At 39.2% G+C, this 17,596-nt stretch overlaps 1 protein-coding gene and 1 non-coding gene across 4 annotated transcripts in view; both read right to left on the bottom strand.

Annotated features, from left to right (window-relative positions):
- Positions 1 to 17,596, bottom strand: part of PDSS2 (decaprenyl diphosphate synthase subunit 2) — a 243,040-nt gene that overhangs the window by 3,557 nt on the left and 221,887 nt on the right. The window contains exon 8 of one of the 3 annotated variants that reach the window (XM_027603449.2): positions 9,768 to 9,945. The exons of the other annotated variants lie outside the window; for them this stretch is intronic. Within the exon in view, the coding sequence (XP_027459250.2) occupies positions 9,910 to 9,945 (36 nt within the window). The 3' untranslated portion in view covers positions 9,768 to 9,909. Of the gene's footprint in view, positions 1 to 9,767; positions 9,946 to 17,596 lie in introns of those variants that run through there. 3 annotated transcript variants of the gene reach the window in all.
- Positions 3,080 to 3,186, bottom strand: LOC113928098. The gene has a single exon (XR_003521783.1). It is a non-coding gene; the product is annotated as a U6 spliceosomal RNA (small nuclear RNA).

Raw genomic sequence — 17,596 nt, 5'->3', positions numbered from 1 at the left:
CGGATCCAAACTCCCACTGTAGCTTTATCATCTTAGAGGAGCGATTTAACTGCTTGGGATAATATCAGTCCCTTGTAGGACTGTTGGAGGGAACTACCTGAGACAGCACAGAGTGCTTGACAGTGTCTAAAACAGTATAAATATTCAGAATGACTTAATTCTTCTTCCTCCTCAGGCCCTTAGAAAGCCAACCCATCCACAAGATGAAGTCTACTGTAGCTTCATGCCCAACGACCTCAAAGGTAGTTGGAGTTGGATAAGGAGGGAAGGAAAGAAAGGAAGGAAGGAAGGAAGGAAGGAAGGAAGGAAGGAAGGAAGGAAGGAAGGAAGGAAGGAAAGGAGGAAAGGAGGGAGGGTGGGAGGGAGGGAGGGAGGAAGAGGGAGAGGGGAGGGAGAAAAAGGCGGGGGGGGAGGAAAAGAGAACATGATATTTTTATTACCTTTAATTACCCCAAACCTAAATTAGGCCAACATTCTGTATTCTAGACTTTTAGGTTGGTACCTGCAGGCATGTGCATAATAGGTGCAAGACTGGATTTCAATTTGCAAATATAACTGGACACTTATTATGTGAAAGGGGTACAATGATCCTTCTCTGCTTCGTGGATCAGGAACTAATTAAGGGTATACTGTAAAAAGCAGCAAAACCAAGGTACAAATATAGGACTATAAATGATCAAAGAAATGAGAGATCAACTGTAATTAGAAGAGATTCAAGAAGACCAAACAGTAGGTGAGATCTGAGGCATGTTTTGGGAATGTTGATAAGCAGTTATGGGGTTGAGGGAAGCAAGGGAGTTATATCAAAAGAGAAAAGCTTGAGCAAAGGCACAGAGGAGACCAGAGTACAGTGTCCAAGGAATAGAGAGATTGGTGTGACAAACCTTACAGGAGTAGGTTATCAGGGGATCCAGGAGGGCTCTGAAAACTAGGCTAAGAAATCTGAATTAAAAAAATATATTTTTTTATTATCAACTATTTAAAAAGTACAGAGGGGTGCCTGGGTGGCTCAGTCGTCGAGCGTCTGCCTTCGGCTCAGGTCATGATCCCAGGGTCCTGGGATCGAGCCCTGCATCGGGCTCCTGCTCAGCAGGAAGCCTGCTTCTCCCTCTGCCACTCCCCCTGCTTGTGTTCCCTCTCTCGCTGTGTCTCTGTCAAATACATAAATAAAATCTTTAAAAATAAATAAATAGGGCACCCGGGTGGCTCAGATGGTTAAGCGTCTGCCTTTGGCTCAGGTCATGATCCCAGGGTCCTGGGATCGAGTCCCGCATCGGGCTCCCTGCTCCTTGGGAGCCTGCTTCTCCCTCTGCTTCCCTCTCTCTCTCTCTCTGTCATGAATAAATGAATGGAATCTTTAAAAAAATAAATAAATAAGTAAATAAATAAAAATAAAAAGTACAGAAAAGTTCAAAAACTAGCACAGGAGTTGGCAAGCTATGGCCCCAGGCCCAATCTGCCCCTGCTGTTTTTATAAATAAAGTTTTGTTGGCACATATCCATGCCCATTCGGTTAAGCACCCTGTGTGGCGGCTTTGGGCTCTAGTGGCTGAGCTGCAGAGGTGAGTAGCTGCCAGAGGCTGTACTCGCCGGCAGAGCCTAAAATACTTACACATTAGCCTTCTCAGAAAGGCTGCTGACTCCGCGACTAGCGCAATGCATGACCACATATCCTCTACCGACAGTCAACAATTGTCAATATTCTGCTATTTTTGTTTTATCTACTTGTATGTATGTGTTTTCTCAACCATTTTCAGATAAGCTGTGGGCAGTGGTATGCTGGTAAATTACCTCTCCAGGGTAGCATTTGCAGATTTTTGTGGTATAAAAACTCCCATCATGGCTGATTTCAAGCTCCCAAAGGCTGTGGAATCACAAAATTCTGAAATATTTAACAATAGGCTCTGAGCTGGTAGGACTTGGCTTGAACACATGTTGGGCTGCAGGATGTTTCACCTTTGTTTTGAAATGCAGCTCCTAAGAACATTCTCCTACATAACCAGAATATTATTATCACAACTAGGAAAGTTAACAATAATTCTCCACCATTATGTAATATCTAGTACATGGACAAATTTCCCCAGTTGGCTCTAAAATGTCTTTTTTAGTCTTTTATTTTTTTCCTGAATCATGATGAATCCTGGTTCACACATTGCATTCATTCGTTATGACACTTTAATATTTTCTCCCCATGCCATTTCGAAAGGACCAGACTGTGTTGTGCACTGTTTTGCATTCTGCATTTCTCTCTCTCTCTCTTTTAAAAGATTTTATTTATTTATTAGAGAGCACAAGCAGGGGGAGCAGCAGAGGGAGAGGGAGAAGCAGGCTCCTGGCTGAGCAGGGAGCCCGCTCGGAGATTGATCCCAGGACCCCGGGATCATGACCTGAGCCGAAGGCAGACGCTTAACTGACTGAGCCACCCAGGCGTCTACATTCTGCATTTCTCTGACTGCTTCATTTACTCTGTTACTTTATAAACCTTATTCAGCTAGGCCCAACTGAATACTTGATAGCAACTTGTAAGGTACTTAATTCTTACAATGAAGGGTAGTTCAGATTAGGGAAAAATAGTACCTGGGAGGATATCACTGAATATTACGCAAGCCCTAAAAGAGTTAATTTCTCTCACCAATGATTACTGTACTTTCAATTAACACCTAAATCTTCTTTCTACAGAGTTGGGCTTTGCATACCAAGGGACCTGACAGCTTCCATGCAGAAAATGCCCATTTCATGATTCAGCAGTAATTTAATTCTTCGTGGAAGGTATTATTCCTCACAGACATCTGTATACACTTCAACCAACTAAACCTAAACTATTGGCTCAAAAGAAATCCTTTAGATGTAATTAATAGGCCATAAGTGAGACTCATTTTTACTATAAATCAGAACAGGCAGTGGGTCTATCCTGACAAAACAATCTCATCCTTTGTAAATAAATGTGACAAAAGACATATTAAGCTGGAATTCCTAAACTTGGCTGACTATAAGATTCACCTGGGAACTTTATGTATTTATTTATTTTTAAAGATTTTATTTTATTTATTTTATTATGTTGTTAATCACCATACATTACAAAAATATGGAACGCGTCATGAATTTGCATGTCATCCTTGAGCAGGGGCCACACTAATCTTCTCTGTATTGTTCCAATTTTAGTATATGTGCTGCTGAAGCAAGCACTAAAGATTTTAACTAATCTCTACACCCAACGTGGGGCTCGAACTTACAACCCCTAGATCAAGAGTCTCACACTCCACCAACTGAGCCAGCCAGGTGCCCTAGGATTCACTTGGGGAACTTTAAAATGCAGATGTCTAGGCCCCAATCCTAGAGATGGATTCAGTAAGGCTTAAAACTGCTTCTTTGGTCATTCCGATGATTAGCCAGATTTGGGAGTACCTTGCCTGCTGAGGTACGTATTTTGAGTTACTATATTTTAAAATAGTTGGTTGGGGGTGGCTGGGTGGCTCAGTCGGTTAAACGTCTGCCTTCGGCTCAGGTCATGATCCCAGTGTCCTGGGTTCGAGTTCCACATCGGGCTCCCTGCTCAGTGGGGAGTCTGCTCTCCCTCTATCCTTCCTCCCTGCTCGAGATCTCTCTCTCTCAAATAAATAAATAAAATCTTAAAAAAAAAAAGAAAAAAAATAGTTGGGTTGGGTTTATACTGTTTTGACCACACTTCCAACTAGTAGTCTTTGCAATGATCAAATTCAATTTAGCCACCATGTACCGGGCACCTATACGATCTAGGTGTGTAGTAGTGGTGGGAGATACAGAGACAAACACAGTTGCTGCCTCCCAGGACCACCTGTTAGGGGGTTGCCCTAGGGCTGCTCTAGAGCTGGAGCGGGATGAAAGGAATACTGAAGAACTGGACCTACAACTTTGGTTCTAATAGATCCAAGAGATTAGATCACGATTCGAAAAATTCTTTCCAGTTTTGCCTTCACCTACATTTTGACTGGGCAAAGCCCAAACTAATGCACAGACAAAACTTTCCATATTAGGATATGGCTAGAAGTGCTAGTATGCCTTCTGGTCTTTATGGCTTGAAAAACATTTTAGCTATAGGATAAGTGACACAAAAAAATACAAAAAGGTGAATTACCAGTCTGCGTTTTACTTCTCTGAAATAGCACTTTAGGGCACTAATATAATTAAATCTCTAATTAAGTCAACTGAATAATTGTGTAAGTGCAGCATCACCTGCAATAAATTAAGTCCAAATCCCTTGCTAGAGGATCCAATTAAAGATATTAACACAGAGAGAAAAAAGATGCAGAGTACTTAAAGTTAAGTGCATTATTATTTAACATTTATTAAGAGGTGTTATTAAACACCTTTTCATTGATAAATGTTGCTTTTATGAGACCCTTTTGAGAAATCATCATATGCCTGTGAAAACTATTTGGTTAAAAAATTCTCTTAAATAGTAAAGACAAGCCCCTGCCATGAGATCTAAGCAGCTTTAGCAGAGGTGGATGTGGCAGCTGCTTCTCTCCAATGAAACCGAAGAAAGACTTTAAGACCTAGAAGAAACCCAAGTGCAATCATATCTTCTCACCTCATTTTGCAGGAGAAGATATTGGGATGAGACTGGCTGAGTGGTAAGGGCCAACAGCAAATCTGAGAAATGGCCTGGGTTTCATTTCTGCACATCCAGAGCTCTTCCCCTCTATACCACTGGAACAGAATTGGTGGTAACCCCAAATTTTCTTTTACCCAAACAGGGAGAGTGCTACAGAGAATGGGGATGCTGAAACTCATCTGGAAATTAGGGTGGACCTTGTTCTGTAGAAACTGTATAATAGAGAGTAAGGGAGTATAAGGAATACATTAAAGTTTTTTTTTTTTTCATGGTTGAAAACATTTGGATAAGAATGAAAGGAAACAAATGGCGGCCATGCTGTTATGGAAAGAGACCACGCATCTCCTAACCGAGTGGGAGAAGGGGACCAGGCTTTCCTAACAGGGATTATGAAACTGGCAGAAATGTAAGATGCAGTAATGATAAGGGACTCTAACTTTTCAACATTTACTAAAACTCACATCCTAATAGTTGATAAATTCTTGATGTGCCTGACTGATAATCTTAGGTATCAGAAGATAGAAGAAGTACTTTTTGCTTCAGTATGTCAACATGATTGGATGTAAAGGTGATAGGAATCTGGAGCATGTGCACACACACACACACACACACACACAGTCATGCCATCCTGGTATTGGACTCAGTGAAAGAAAGGACCAGCAGGTACGGTTTGGGACACCCAGACCATAAATTAGGAAAGCACATTTAAAAATTAGTGAAAAGATCGCCATGATTCCAAGAGATTATTAACAGAAATAGTTCAAGGGTGATGAGAGCCTCTGAAATACTAAATTTCAACGGTCATAATTAATTATGAAAGAGACCAAAATAAATGGCTACAGAATAAGTTCTCTTGGGGGCCCAGATTTGAAAAGCCCAGGTGTAAAAGGAGCAGCATTTCATCTCCCCCACTGCTGAGCCCCAACTGAGCACCTGCTCTGCACAAAGCTCCACTGTGGAGATCGGATGCTATCGCTGATCTGAAGGAGCTAACAAAGGAGAGGTAGAAAGCTGTAAAAATTGTGTGGGAATCCACCCATAAGTCTGTATTATCACCAGGACACTTGTCACACATGTTTTTAAAGTGCCATTCCTCACAGAAAAAGGTTCAGAAACAACCTCCTCAGAATCTGCTAAAGACTGATGGGGGTGCACAGGGGAAGGAGACGAGAAAAATAAGAGGCATCAAAATGTAAAGGCTGCATGTCAAATAAGAACAAGTATGCTCAAATAGTTGCAAAAGATGATGTATTATTAAGAGAAGACAAAGGAAACAAATAAAGAATGAGTTAAAAACTGTAAAGGTGAAAATAAATCCCGGGGTGCCTGGGTGGCTCAGTCGTTAAGCGTCTTCCCTTGGCTCAGGTCATGATCCCAGAGTCCTGGGATCGAGCCCCGGATTGGGCTCCCTGCTCAGCGGGAAGCCTGCTTCTCCCTCTCCCACTCCCTCTGTTTATAGTCCCTCTCTTACTGTCAAATAAATAAATAAAATCTTAAAAGAAAAAAGATTAAAATAAATCCCATGAAGAGGGGCCTTTAAGGATGAAACATGCATTCAAAGAGCCCATTACAGGTTGTCACGGAGGCCTTGGAGTCAGCTACCAAACTGCCTCTTAGGTCTGGCTTCTGGTTTCCTTTGCGTTTTAAGACCACCACCACTCCCATTCCGAACATAATATTATCCTCACGGACAAATTACTGTGTGGCACCCCCACTGAGCCTCCTCCCCCCCAGTAGCTTTCTCACTCATTTTGTCTGATGTTTCTGCTGGCACTTCCCTTCTCTGTCTTCCTCCTCATTCTGGAGACCTAGTTTCCAGTCTAGAGCACCTTCACAGAGGCATCCACTCACCCCTGTCCTCTTTACTTACAGTGCACATAAATGTCCTTCCCAGCTACTGAAAGACGTAAGACATCTCAGAGATAAGAGATTCAACTGACGAATGTCTTCAAACACAGGACAAAAGAAAAAGATGAGGACAGAGGGGCATCTGGAACAAAGATCAGTGAATTTATGGACAATGATGGCAAAATTCCAAAAAGAGTTATCAAATAGATGGTTTGTGAGCTCTAGAAAAAAGGCAGTGGTATTGCAGCTCCAGGATGGGTGGGTCCCAATGAGCAAACCATTACAAAATATTCTCATTTTTCTTTTGATATGCCCACTCATTGTTAGCTTTTGAAACAGTAAAGATAGAGTATATTTGGGTGTTAGAAACTTAGTCCTGGGTGCCTGGGTGGCTCAGTCGGTTAGGCATCTGCCTTCAGCTCAGGTCCTGATCTCAGGGTCCTGGATCGAGCCCCACATCGGGCTCCCTGCTCGGCAGGGAGCCTGCTTCTCCCTCTCCCATTCCTTCTGCTTGTGCTCTCTCTCTCTCTGACAAATAAATACATCATAAAATCTTCAAAAAGAAAAAAAAGAAATTTCGTCCTTTGTGGTAAGACAGAGAAATGGGACTCTGGATTAGAGTATGGTAATGTGGATTCAAATATGTAAAACTACTCCTAGAAAATGTTTGGTAGTGGATTTATTTTGAGCAGAAAAGTGATCTCTAGGACTCAATATTTGGTTTTGTCTTTTTAATAAATGGTTCTGAAAAAAATGGAAAGCTACATGCAAAGGAATGAAACTGGACCACTTTCTTATACCATACATAAAAATAAACTCAAAATGGATTAAAGACCTAAATGTGAGACATAAAATTATAAAACTCCTAGAAGAAAACACAGGCAGTAATTTCTTTCACATTGGCCTCAGTAACATTTTTCTAGCTATGTCTCCTCAGACACGGGAAACTAAAGCAAAAATAAACTACCGGGACTATGCCAAAATAAAAAGCTTTTGCACTGTGAAGAAAACCATCAATAAAACAAAAAGGCAGCCTACTGAATGGGAAAAGATATTTGCAAATAATGTATCCAATAAGGATTCAATATCCAAAATATATAAAGAACTTATACAGATCAACACCCCAAAAAAACTAAATAATCTGACTAAAACTAAAAGGCAGAGGACCTGAATAAACATTTTCCAAAGAAGACATCCAGATGGCCAACAGACATGAAAAGATGGTCAACATCACTCATCATTACGGAAATGCAAATCAAAACCACAATGAGATATCATCTTACACCAGTCAGAATGGCTACTATAAAAAAAAAAACAACAAGAAATAACAAGTGTTGGCGGGGATGTGGAGAAAAAGGAAGCCTCCCGCACTGTTGGTAGAAATGTCAATTGGTGCAACCACTGTGGAAAACAGTATGGAGGTTCCTCAAAAAATTGATAGAAATACCAAATGATCCAATAATTCCACTACTGGGTATCTTTTAAAAACATAAATTTGAAAAGAAACATGCACCCCTGTGTTTATTGCAGCATTATTTACAATAGCCAAGATACAAAAGCAACCCAAGTGTTCATTGATAGATGACTGTATAAAGAAGGTGTGGTGTGTATATACATACACATGCACACACATACAAATATTCACACAGGAATATTATTCAGCCATAAAAAAAGAATGAGATCTTGCCATTTGTGACAACACAGATGGACCTACAGGGTATTATGCTAAAGTGAAATAAGTCAGACAGAGAAAGACAAATACCATACGATTGCACTTAATATAGAATCTAAAAAATGAAACAAATAAGCAAACAAACACCAGGAATGGACCTATAAATTCAGAGAACAAACGGATGGCTGCCTTAAGGGAGGAGGATTGGGGGATGGGAAAAATGGTTGAAGGGGAGTGGGAGATACAGGTTTCCAGTTATGGAATGTGTGATAGGTCATGGAGATAAAAGATACAACATAGGGAATATGGTCAATGGCATCATGATGGTGTTGTATGATGCCAGATAGTAGCTAAGGTTGTGGTGAGTATAGCATAACATATAGACTTGTCAAATCACTGTGTTGTACATCAAAAATAATGTAACGTTGTGTGTCAATTATATTTCAATAAAAAAAGAAAAACAGAAAAAACCCTGATTTGGTTTCTTTCCTTTATCACAGTTCTATGGATTACCTGAATGAAGATGGAGAAGAAATACAGACTAAATTTTTAACTTGCAGATGTCATATACCCAAGAGAGAAAGCTAACACATGGATAGCATCAAAATCTTAATGGTTTTGACATGTTGAAAAAAGACTAATACTCCTGAGATGAAATGTAACAGGGGTAATTGTATAGTTGTACATTTAGGTTTTAAAAATTCATTGTAAAAGTGTGAGCCTCAGTTTGGCAGTGACTCATAAATAAGTGCTGAGAATCTTTGATAACCACATTTTTTACATAAGCCAAGACTGATATAGATTTAAAAAAAAAAGCCCAAACACAAACTTTGGCAGCATCAACAGATGTACATGTCCAGAACAAAGGCAGGAATGGTCAGGCTCTACTGTTTGATGGTATTCATGGTTAGAAAGCTATGTTCTGGGGCGCCTGGGTGTCTCAGATGGTTAAGCGTCTGCTTTTGGCTCAGGTCATGATCCCAGGGTACTGGGATCGAGCCCCACATCAGGCTCCCTGCTCGGAGGGAGTCTGCTTCTCCCTCTTCCTCTGTCTGCTGCTCTCCCTGCTTGTACTCTCTCTCTCTCTCTCTGTGTCAAATAAATAAATAAAATCTTAAAACAAAACAAAACTATGTTCTGTCCTGGGTGCCATAATCATGTGTCAAGGCGGGTATTCAGAGTACACTGGGTCTGGTATTAGGATGAAGAAGTATTTGAAAACATGTCTTCTACAGAATATTTAACCTGGAGGAAAGAATTAAAGGAGGAGATGAAAGTCATCTTCCAATATCTAAAGCAATTAAATGGAAGATGGAGCAGTCCTGTTCTATATGCTTCAGGAGACAGAACAAAGAGCAACAGGATGAAATTTCTGGGAAGCAGATTTCAATGACAAATAAGAGAGAGCTTTCAAATAACTAGAGTTGTCTAACAACAGAATAATTATTTTTGACACCCCTGTTTTTGGAAGTCCTCAGAAACTGGATTGACCACATCAGAGAAAGTATGAATAAAATTCTTCTTTTTTTTTTTAGATTTTATTTATTTGTCGAGAGAGAGAGAGAGCACAAGCAGGGGGAGCAGGCAGAGGGAGAACAGGCTCCCTGCTGAGCAAAGAGCCTGATGCGGGACTGGCTCCCAGGACCCCGGGATCATGACCCGAGCCAAAGGCAGACACTTAATTGATTGAGCCACGCAGGCGTCCCTATGAATAAAATTCTTAGCAGATGTGGGATGTGGAACAAGGCAGCCTCCAAAGTCCCATCCAACTCCCAAGATTCTAGTTGACAGTGCTTCAAGTGAAAGGTCTTCCCAACTTCTGAGTGGCAAGCTTTGGTACAAAAGGAAAAGCTACAATTAAAACCTTCTCTAATATGATAAACATATTATGATAAACAAACAAATTGCAAACCACATAAAAAGCATTCCTTTTTACTCAGAAAAAGAGATTATTTGCAAGAGTCTAGAGAAAGAAAATCTACTGATTTAATTAAATATCTTATTTCAGCAAAAGGAAAGGGGATGGAAATAAGAGAATTTTTTTTTTAAAGATTTTATTTTATTATTTATTTGAGAGAGAGAGAATGAGAGATAGAGAGCACGAGAGGGAAGAGGGTCAGAGGGAGAAGCAGACTCCCCGCAGAGCAGGGAGCCCGATGTGGGACTCGATCCCGGGACTCCAGGATCATGACCTGAGCCGAAGGCAGTCGCCTAACCAACTGAGCCACCCAGGCGCCCGGAAATAAGAGAATTTTTAGTTACTTCCTCAAGCAAATGAATTCATGTGCAAAAGCACAAGAATGGTGCGATTCCCAATATTAAAATGGCCATAATCATAACAATGCTAACAATAACAACAAAGAAAACCTCATAGTACTTATATGTGCCCAGCACTAAGACATATATATCTTCAGTCCTTACAAGAGCCCTATGAGGTAGTTACTAATATTATTCTTACTTTACAGATGAACAAACTTAGACAAGAATAAGTTGCTCAAGGTAACATGGAAGATAAGTGGAGTCAAGATACAAATAGTTCTTGCTTTAATGCGGCACGGTATAATGCTTTTCCTTTCACTCTTATGCTCTGAACTGGGAAGCATTTCAATTTCATTTGGGAAGAGAATACCTGTCTTTGTCAACAATGTCCTTTGCAAGCCTGTGCACAAGGGCAAATTTTTTCACTATACAATATCATAGATTTTAGAAAATACATTAAGTCAAATAACTTTGGATAAAACTATATTTACAGAGATGACAGAAAATTGAAGCCATTGTTATATTAATCATGTACCTCTATTGCAATATATACATTTTTTAAAGCCATAACTAAAAATGCCATATGGCTGCAGTACAAAGGTCAGTAAGAATTGGAAGTGGAAAATTTCCACATTTCTGCTAAGAAAAAGGCCATGAATATTTTAACTGATTAGGTATATTCTTCAGGTCATACTTTGAAAAAAAACCAACAACAAATAGTGGGGTGCCTGGGTGGCTCAGTCATTAAATGTCTGCCTTTGGCTCAGTTCATGGTCCCAGGGTCCTAGTTTTGAGCCCCACATCGGGCTCCCTGCTCAGCGAGAAGCCTGCTTCTCCCACTCCCTCTACCCCTGCTTGTGTTCCCTCTCTCACTGTGTCTCTCTCAGTCAAATAAATAATAAAATAAAAAAATCTTAAAAAAAATAAAAATAAAAAAAACAAATAGGCCCCGAATAAGGCTCAGATATCATCACACCCACTATTGAGTCACAAAACTAACATATTTTTACTTAAATCCTTGATACAAAAACTTATTTTTAACAAAAATCTCAACCAAAGATTCTGACTATAGTAATGGTACCTGGGCTTTCACACAATCACAGGACATCATTACCTCATGTCATTTTCACTATTTTTAAAAACCAATCTCAGGGGCCACCTAGGTGGCTCAGCTGGTTGTGTCCGACTCTTGATATTGGCTCAGGTCATGATCTCAGGGTGGTGAGATTGAGCCCTGTGTTGGGCTCTGTGCTGGCGTGGAGCCTGCTTGGGATTTTCTCTCTCCCTCTCCTTCTGCCCCACCCCCAATATATAAATAAATAAAAGCAATCTCAGGGTTCATCATACTACTTTGCTTGGGCAGCCAACTCTTGATTTCACTGGGGTCATGATCTTGGGGTCATCGGATCGGTCTCTGGGTGGGGCTCTGCACTCAGCAGGGTGTCTGCTTGGGGATTCTCTCTCTCCCTCTTCCCCTCCCCCTGCTCATACTCTCTCTCTCCTAAATAAATAAATAAATAAATCTTTAAAAAAAAAGTCATTGGATAAAGGATTAAAGAGTTTAAATTGACAAATATAATTTAGCCCATGCTTTAACATTTTTCTGTTCTCTTATAAAACATCAGAGTATTTTTTCTTTTGTAAAATAGCCTGGAAAATTCCTGTAATATGTATTAAGCTTTAAAATACTTTTTTAATAAGTTCTATTTACCTATATAAGATCATTCTGTATAATTGTATGAGCATGTGTGACACAAAGGACATTTGTTACACTGCTCTCCTTTCCCCTTGCTGAGTCCTGGGACCTGAAGCCCATGGAGATGGGAGGTTAGAGAAGAGGTGAGCTCTAGGAGGGACAAAATGGCACTATTTCCACATAGGGCAGTCTTTCAAGAACCCGGAGCAGAAACCCCCAGATGAAGCCACACAGGAACCTTTTTTAATACAATAATGGGATGAGGTGTTCTCCTCCTAAGACTGGTTAATCCATTTCTGCTGTTTCATAATAATATGAAAAACAATTGTAGAGAGGCAATGAGCAAATGTTAGTAGGGAAACTCTGGACACATTTGATCTTGGCAAGGCGACTTCTCTAAGCCCTCACCTGTAAAATTAGAAAGATCATATTTATACTACATGAAGTTATTATGAAGAACAAAAAAGATGATGTATGACAAATTACTCTGACATCAATAAAATGCTATTCAAATGCAAGACCTGAAGAGGAAAAGAACATGGAGTTTGTTACAGAAGTTAGATGTAATATTTACATAATGCACCTGGCTTTAATCACAAACATTCATAGACTATTTTGCATAGATTCATTCATGAGTTGTTTTAAATATTTTAAATCTCTGGATTATTAGTGAATTGGAAATATGCTTATTTTTGAAAAATGAATTTCTAAATCATCTTGACTATTTAAAATTGGATCTATTCCACCTAACAGGAAAAAAATCTCTGGATTATTAGTGAATTGGAAATATGCTTGTTTTTGAAAAATGAATTTCCAAATCATCTTGACCATTTAAAATTGGATCTATTCCACCTAACAGAAGAAAAAAATGATAAACACAGGTTTCATCTCATTTTTCTTGCCTTCTCCACACATTTTTATTAGGCTCAGTCTGGGTGGTGTGTGGCCTACTGTTGAGAATGAGACTTCAGTCTGGCCATACCACCCTGAATGTGCCCCGGCTGCACCCAATCTCAGAAGCCAAGTAGGGTCGGAACTAGAGAGTATACTTGGGTGGGACAGTGAGATTTGTTTCAGAACTGATTTCAAGACTCACGTCTTAGTGAAGTACATTTATGAGTCTGTGTTGTGGGCTACTATCTACAAATAGCTTCATAACCAAACAACTCATTTCATATAAATTATCATGTCTGAATACATACATCCCTATTATATGTACAAATAACCCAAAACTGTACATTCAGTACCCCTACATACACATATATGTGTATGTATGTATTTAGAGGTATTTTGCTCCCTCTCCCCTCCACTCCCTCCCCCGCCCCCCGGCTTGTACTTCTGCTCACGCTCTCAATTAAATAAATAAATAAATAAAATTTTTTTTTTTTTTAAAGAAAAGCAGTCAGGTCTTCTGAAGGAAAATTTAACTATTTATAATCTCAGATTTATCCATATTCTGATTCAAAAATAATTTTTAATTTTAGTATCATATTCCAAAGAGGAACTTAATTCTATACAATATTGAAATTCAAAAAGCAAAACATATCATAGGTTGCAGACTGCAGCAACGAGCCATTCTTTGCCCGTAGCTTTTTTAGGAGTGAGTCAATAGTAAACTCTGTAATCTCATGACGAATATTATGCTGGTTATTTAATTAAAAAGAATATTGTGGGATGAGAGGATTCACATCATGTAGGTATCCAATAGTACTAGGGGTTATTTGAGGAATACATAAACTACATGAGTCCATATCTTACTTATACATTTCTTAAATCCTCATGTCTCAATTTTCCATCTGCTTTAGTATTTGGATGCTGATACCTGGGGATCACTTGCCTCAAAACTACTATCACTACCTCTGCTGTCTACATGACCCTAGATTTCTAACATCCTAACATGTATCCTGATACAACATGAGCTTAAGACACATTTATGACTTCCATCACTAGTGTGCATGTCAAATAACAGGAAAACTCTCTACTTAGAGTTATGACAATGACATATCTTCTGGGCAGGTTACATCAGACTGGAGGCAAACACAGGAAACAATGTATAGGGTGAAGAAGTTAAGTTACTCTCTGTGCCATATAAATATAATCATACCCTGCAGAATTAACACCTCTTCCAGATGTAGATCTCTACATTATGGAGTTATGGAAGGTGTATTTGTTAACATAGATCCTTGCCTCCCTTAAGAGAATGGTAATGCGAAGTCATTTTAAATGGTTATATCCATAAACCTTTCTTAGAAGAGTGAAGAATCCTTGCCAGTTTAAAAAAATGACAATAATTATTGCACTGGTTCAGCAAACATAAATCGTAAGACAGTCATTTACTAGACAATCACTATTTCTGAGACAAGAACGATGTTGGATTATAGAGTGAGGCATACCGTTTCTGGATGTTTGTAAAACCAGAGCCTACATACACATTCTCCCTTACTTGTTTTGTAGTAGGGCTAAGCACCTTGAGAAGCAGTATGGTGGTAAGGAACACACTGTGGAGTCAGCAAACCTGGACAGAATCATGACTCTGTGAGATAGTAACGATGTGGACACTGTTAGGTCATCTGATCTCTTCCCCATAAAATGAAGGGATTCAAAGATAGAATTTGATAGAACCATCTGATTAAAGTGTTTTGTGTGTCTTGAGTAGAGTGTACAATGAGAAACATGTGTACTAGGGTAGGCATCTTACAGAGATCATAGCACGTGGAAAGGCCTACAACCTTTTTTAAGAGGTGCACACAAATCTTTTTAGCAATGAATCAAAGATACAGGTTAGTGTAATTTCCTTAGCTCTAGGACAGGGAGACCTTCTACAGGGGGCACCATTGCACTATGCAGAAATCCATCTTCAGAGGTATAACTCTGGCTTTGTTATGATCTGGTGAATAGATAAGATCTTTCATCAAGCCAGCAAGTCAAAGACTTGGGGGAAAGGACAGGATCCGCTCACCCAAAATCTTTAGTAGCATCTTACCCATCACTAACCAATGTCGCAGTTCTTGTGATCTCTACTGTTATCTCAGTAATTCTGTTTGAAAATGGAGGGGGCACACCTACCTGGCTATTTCAGAAAAGGTAATTCAGCACCTCCAGGATCAGTACTGTGCCTGATGTGGCAAGTGGGGAAGCTGAGCAGTGTTTTCAGACACTGGTTAGGAAATACGGGGAAATGGCTTCAGATGTGCCAACTAAACAGATGACAGCTTTCTGATAGACCGATCATGTTGAAATCATGAAAACCTCCCTTTTATTTCTCTTAAAGAACATAATTTTGGAAAGCCCGTGCCTCGCCACTGTTTTTATGACAAGGGAAGAGATTGGTATTTCCTTAGATCTACTTAAAACAGTTTCAATGGACTAAACAGGCTCCTCTAGGGGACAGAAGGCTCTATCCTCTACAAAAAGGCATATAGGCAGTCCTGTGCACAGGTGGCTCCTGATACCACTAACTGGGAGCAATAATTGAATCCAGCTACCCCACAGTGCAGAGCATTCACCCACAGAACCAGCCTGGAGGGCATTTTTAGTTAGCTTTCTAGACTAAGATTCAAAAGGTTGCCCCAAGTGAATCTTTGTTTCAATCCAGGGAGTGCGAAGCATTGAGGATGTAACCATTCGATTAAAAATATACTTGGGATGAAATAAGAAGAACAAAGGCAGAGCCAAATATGCCTTATGAATGAAAAGAACAGAATCTAGGCACAAACATTTGGTTTATCTTGGGTTATTCACTCATTCTATTCTATTCTAATTCAGCAAATATTTATTTGGTACCTAGTATGTGCCAGGCACTGTGTTAGGCCCTCAGAGTACAGTGGTGAGTAAAACCAGACATGATTCCAGGCTTACAACTAAGAACTGGTCTTCACTAACAATCTAAGTCTGCCTTAGCTTCCTGATGAATGATAGATATTATGTAGATACGCAATTTTTTAGACATCAGTAATTCAAAATGGTAATTTTAAGAATAAGATTGTCCCACTAAATATTATTGTGAACTAATTTCGCAGTTTACATATAAAATTAGAAACCCAAGATCAACAAGCTAGGAATATATGATTTGAAGAAAAATAAAAAAGATTTGCAACTACGTAGAGAATTGAATTCAAATAATATCAATAGTATTTGGGTTAACAACTGAGAGAATGGTATATTTTATGACGTCATAAAGAGGCTTATTATTGATAGCATTTAATAATATTATTCACGATCCACAGGGGAATAAAGATTATGATCATCAAATCTGTTGATGCCATTGAGGTGTGTGGGATTGTTAACACCTCAGAGAACAAGAATCTAATTTTAAAATAACATTAAGAAATTGGAGGAAGAGATCATCAAAGCAAGATGATAGTCACTGGGGACAAATGCCAAATTATATACTCAGAGACTTAAACAGGAAAAGACTAGCTTGATGATTAGGGATGAATGAAAGAATGTCCAAAGAGCAACTGTTTTGCAAAAAGACTTGAGGGCTCATAGTAATAAGGTACAACTCTGGTTCAAGATACTAACTATTGTATGTGGGGCCCAATGCCGGACTTGAACTCATGACCCTGAGTTCAAGACCTGAGCTGAGATCAAGAGTGGGACTTGCCTAACTGACTGAGCCACCCAGGTGCTCCTAGAATCTATTTTTGATTAAAAGTTTCACATGGTACAAAAGCCATACTTTACTATGGACAGAAATTGACCAATGACTATTTTTCCATCCTAAATAATTATATTTTAAAGGAGATCTGGAATCAAAGAGTAGTTGCAAAAACTGACTTTAGTAAATTAATTGTTTTAAAAAACAGATTAAATAAAATCAATCCATTACTGCTGCAAGGAAAAACACTTGCGTGAAATGTGATTGTCAAAAGTAAAATAACTTTTCAAATCTGATTTTTAAGGAAATAAGGGGTGGGGTATTTAAAACTTTCAGATGGCAGTCTAGGCAGTCCCTTCCAGCACCTATCCCTGTGCTGTGCTTTGCTCAGCGTGCTAGGTTTTTCCTTTCTCCTCAACTGTCTTCCATCACTTCAACCACTACTGGAGGCCCAGCCCAAAAACTTGCAGTGTACAAAAATGACACTTTCCAACCATGCATTTCTGCCTATTGCCATAGAAGCAGGCACGCAAGTTTTTACGAGCCTAAAATTAAATTTTGGTTATGTCACTAAACACATGATTTCAGGCAAGTTATTTTTCAATTCCCAGGAGCTCAGGTCATATCTGAAAAAATTCTAAATCAAATGTGAGTCCACATTTCAAAACCAGAAATCTTAAAAAAAACAACAACAATGTATTTATTTTAAAACATGCTGAAATGTTATCACCTTAATGCCCATATTTATATTTTTAATGCTTTCTTCCAGTCTTTATCAAAATTTTACATAGTTGCACCCATATCGTTATGGTATTTGGATTTTCTTCGTTAAATTCTATTATAGACACCTCATTTAATTGGACCACAAGTCCTTTACGGGAAAAGATGGGAGAAGGGAATGACCATGCTTCTACATAGTCCCTGTCG

Source organism: Zalophus californianus, chromosome 7 (assembly GCF_009762305.2).
Source record: "Zalophus californianus isolate mZalCal1 chromosome 7, mZalCal1.pri.v2, whole genome shotgun sequence".
Taxonomy (NCBI): Eukaryota; Metazoa; Chordata; class Mammalia; order Carnivora; family Otariidae; genus Zalophus; species Zalophus californianus.
The sequence above is the reverse complement of the archived record's forward strand: the minus strand, read 5'-3'. Positions and strand labels throughout refer to the sequence as shown.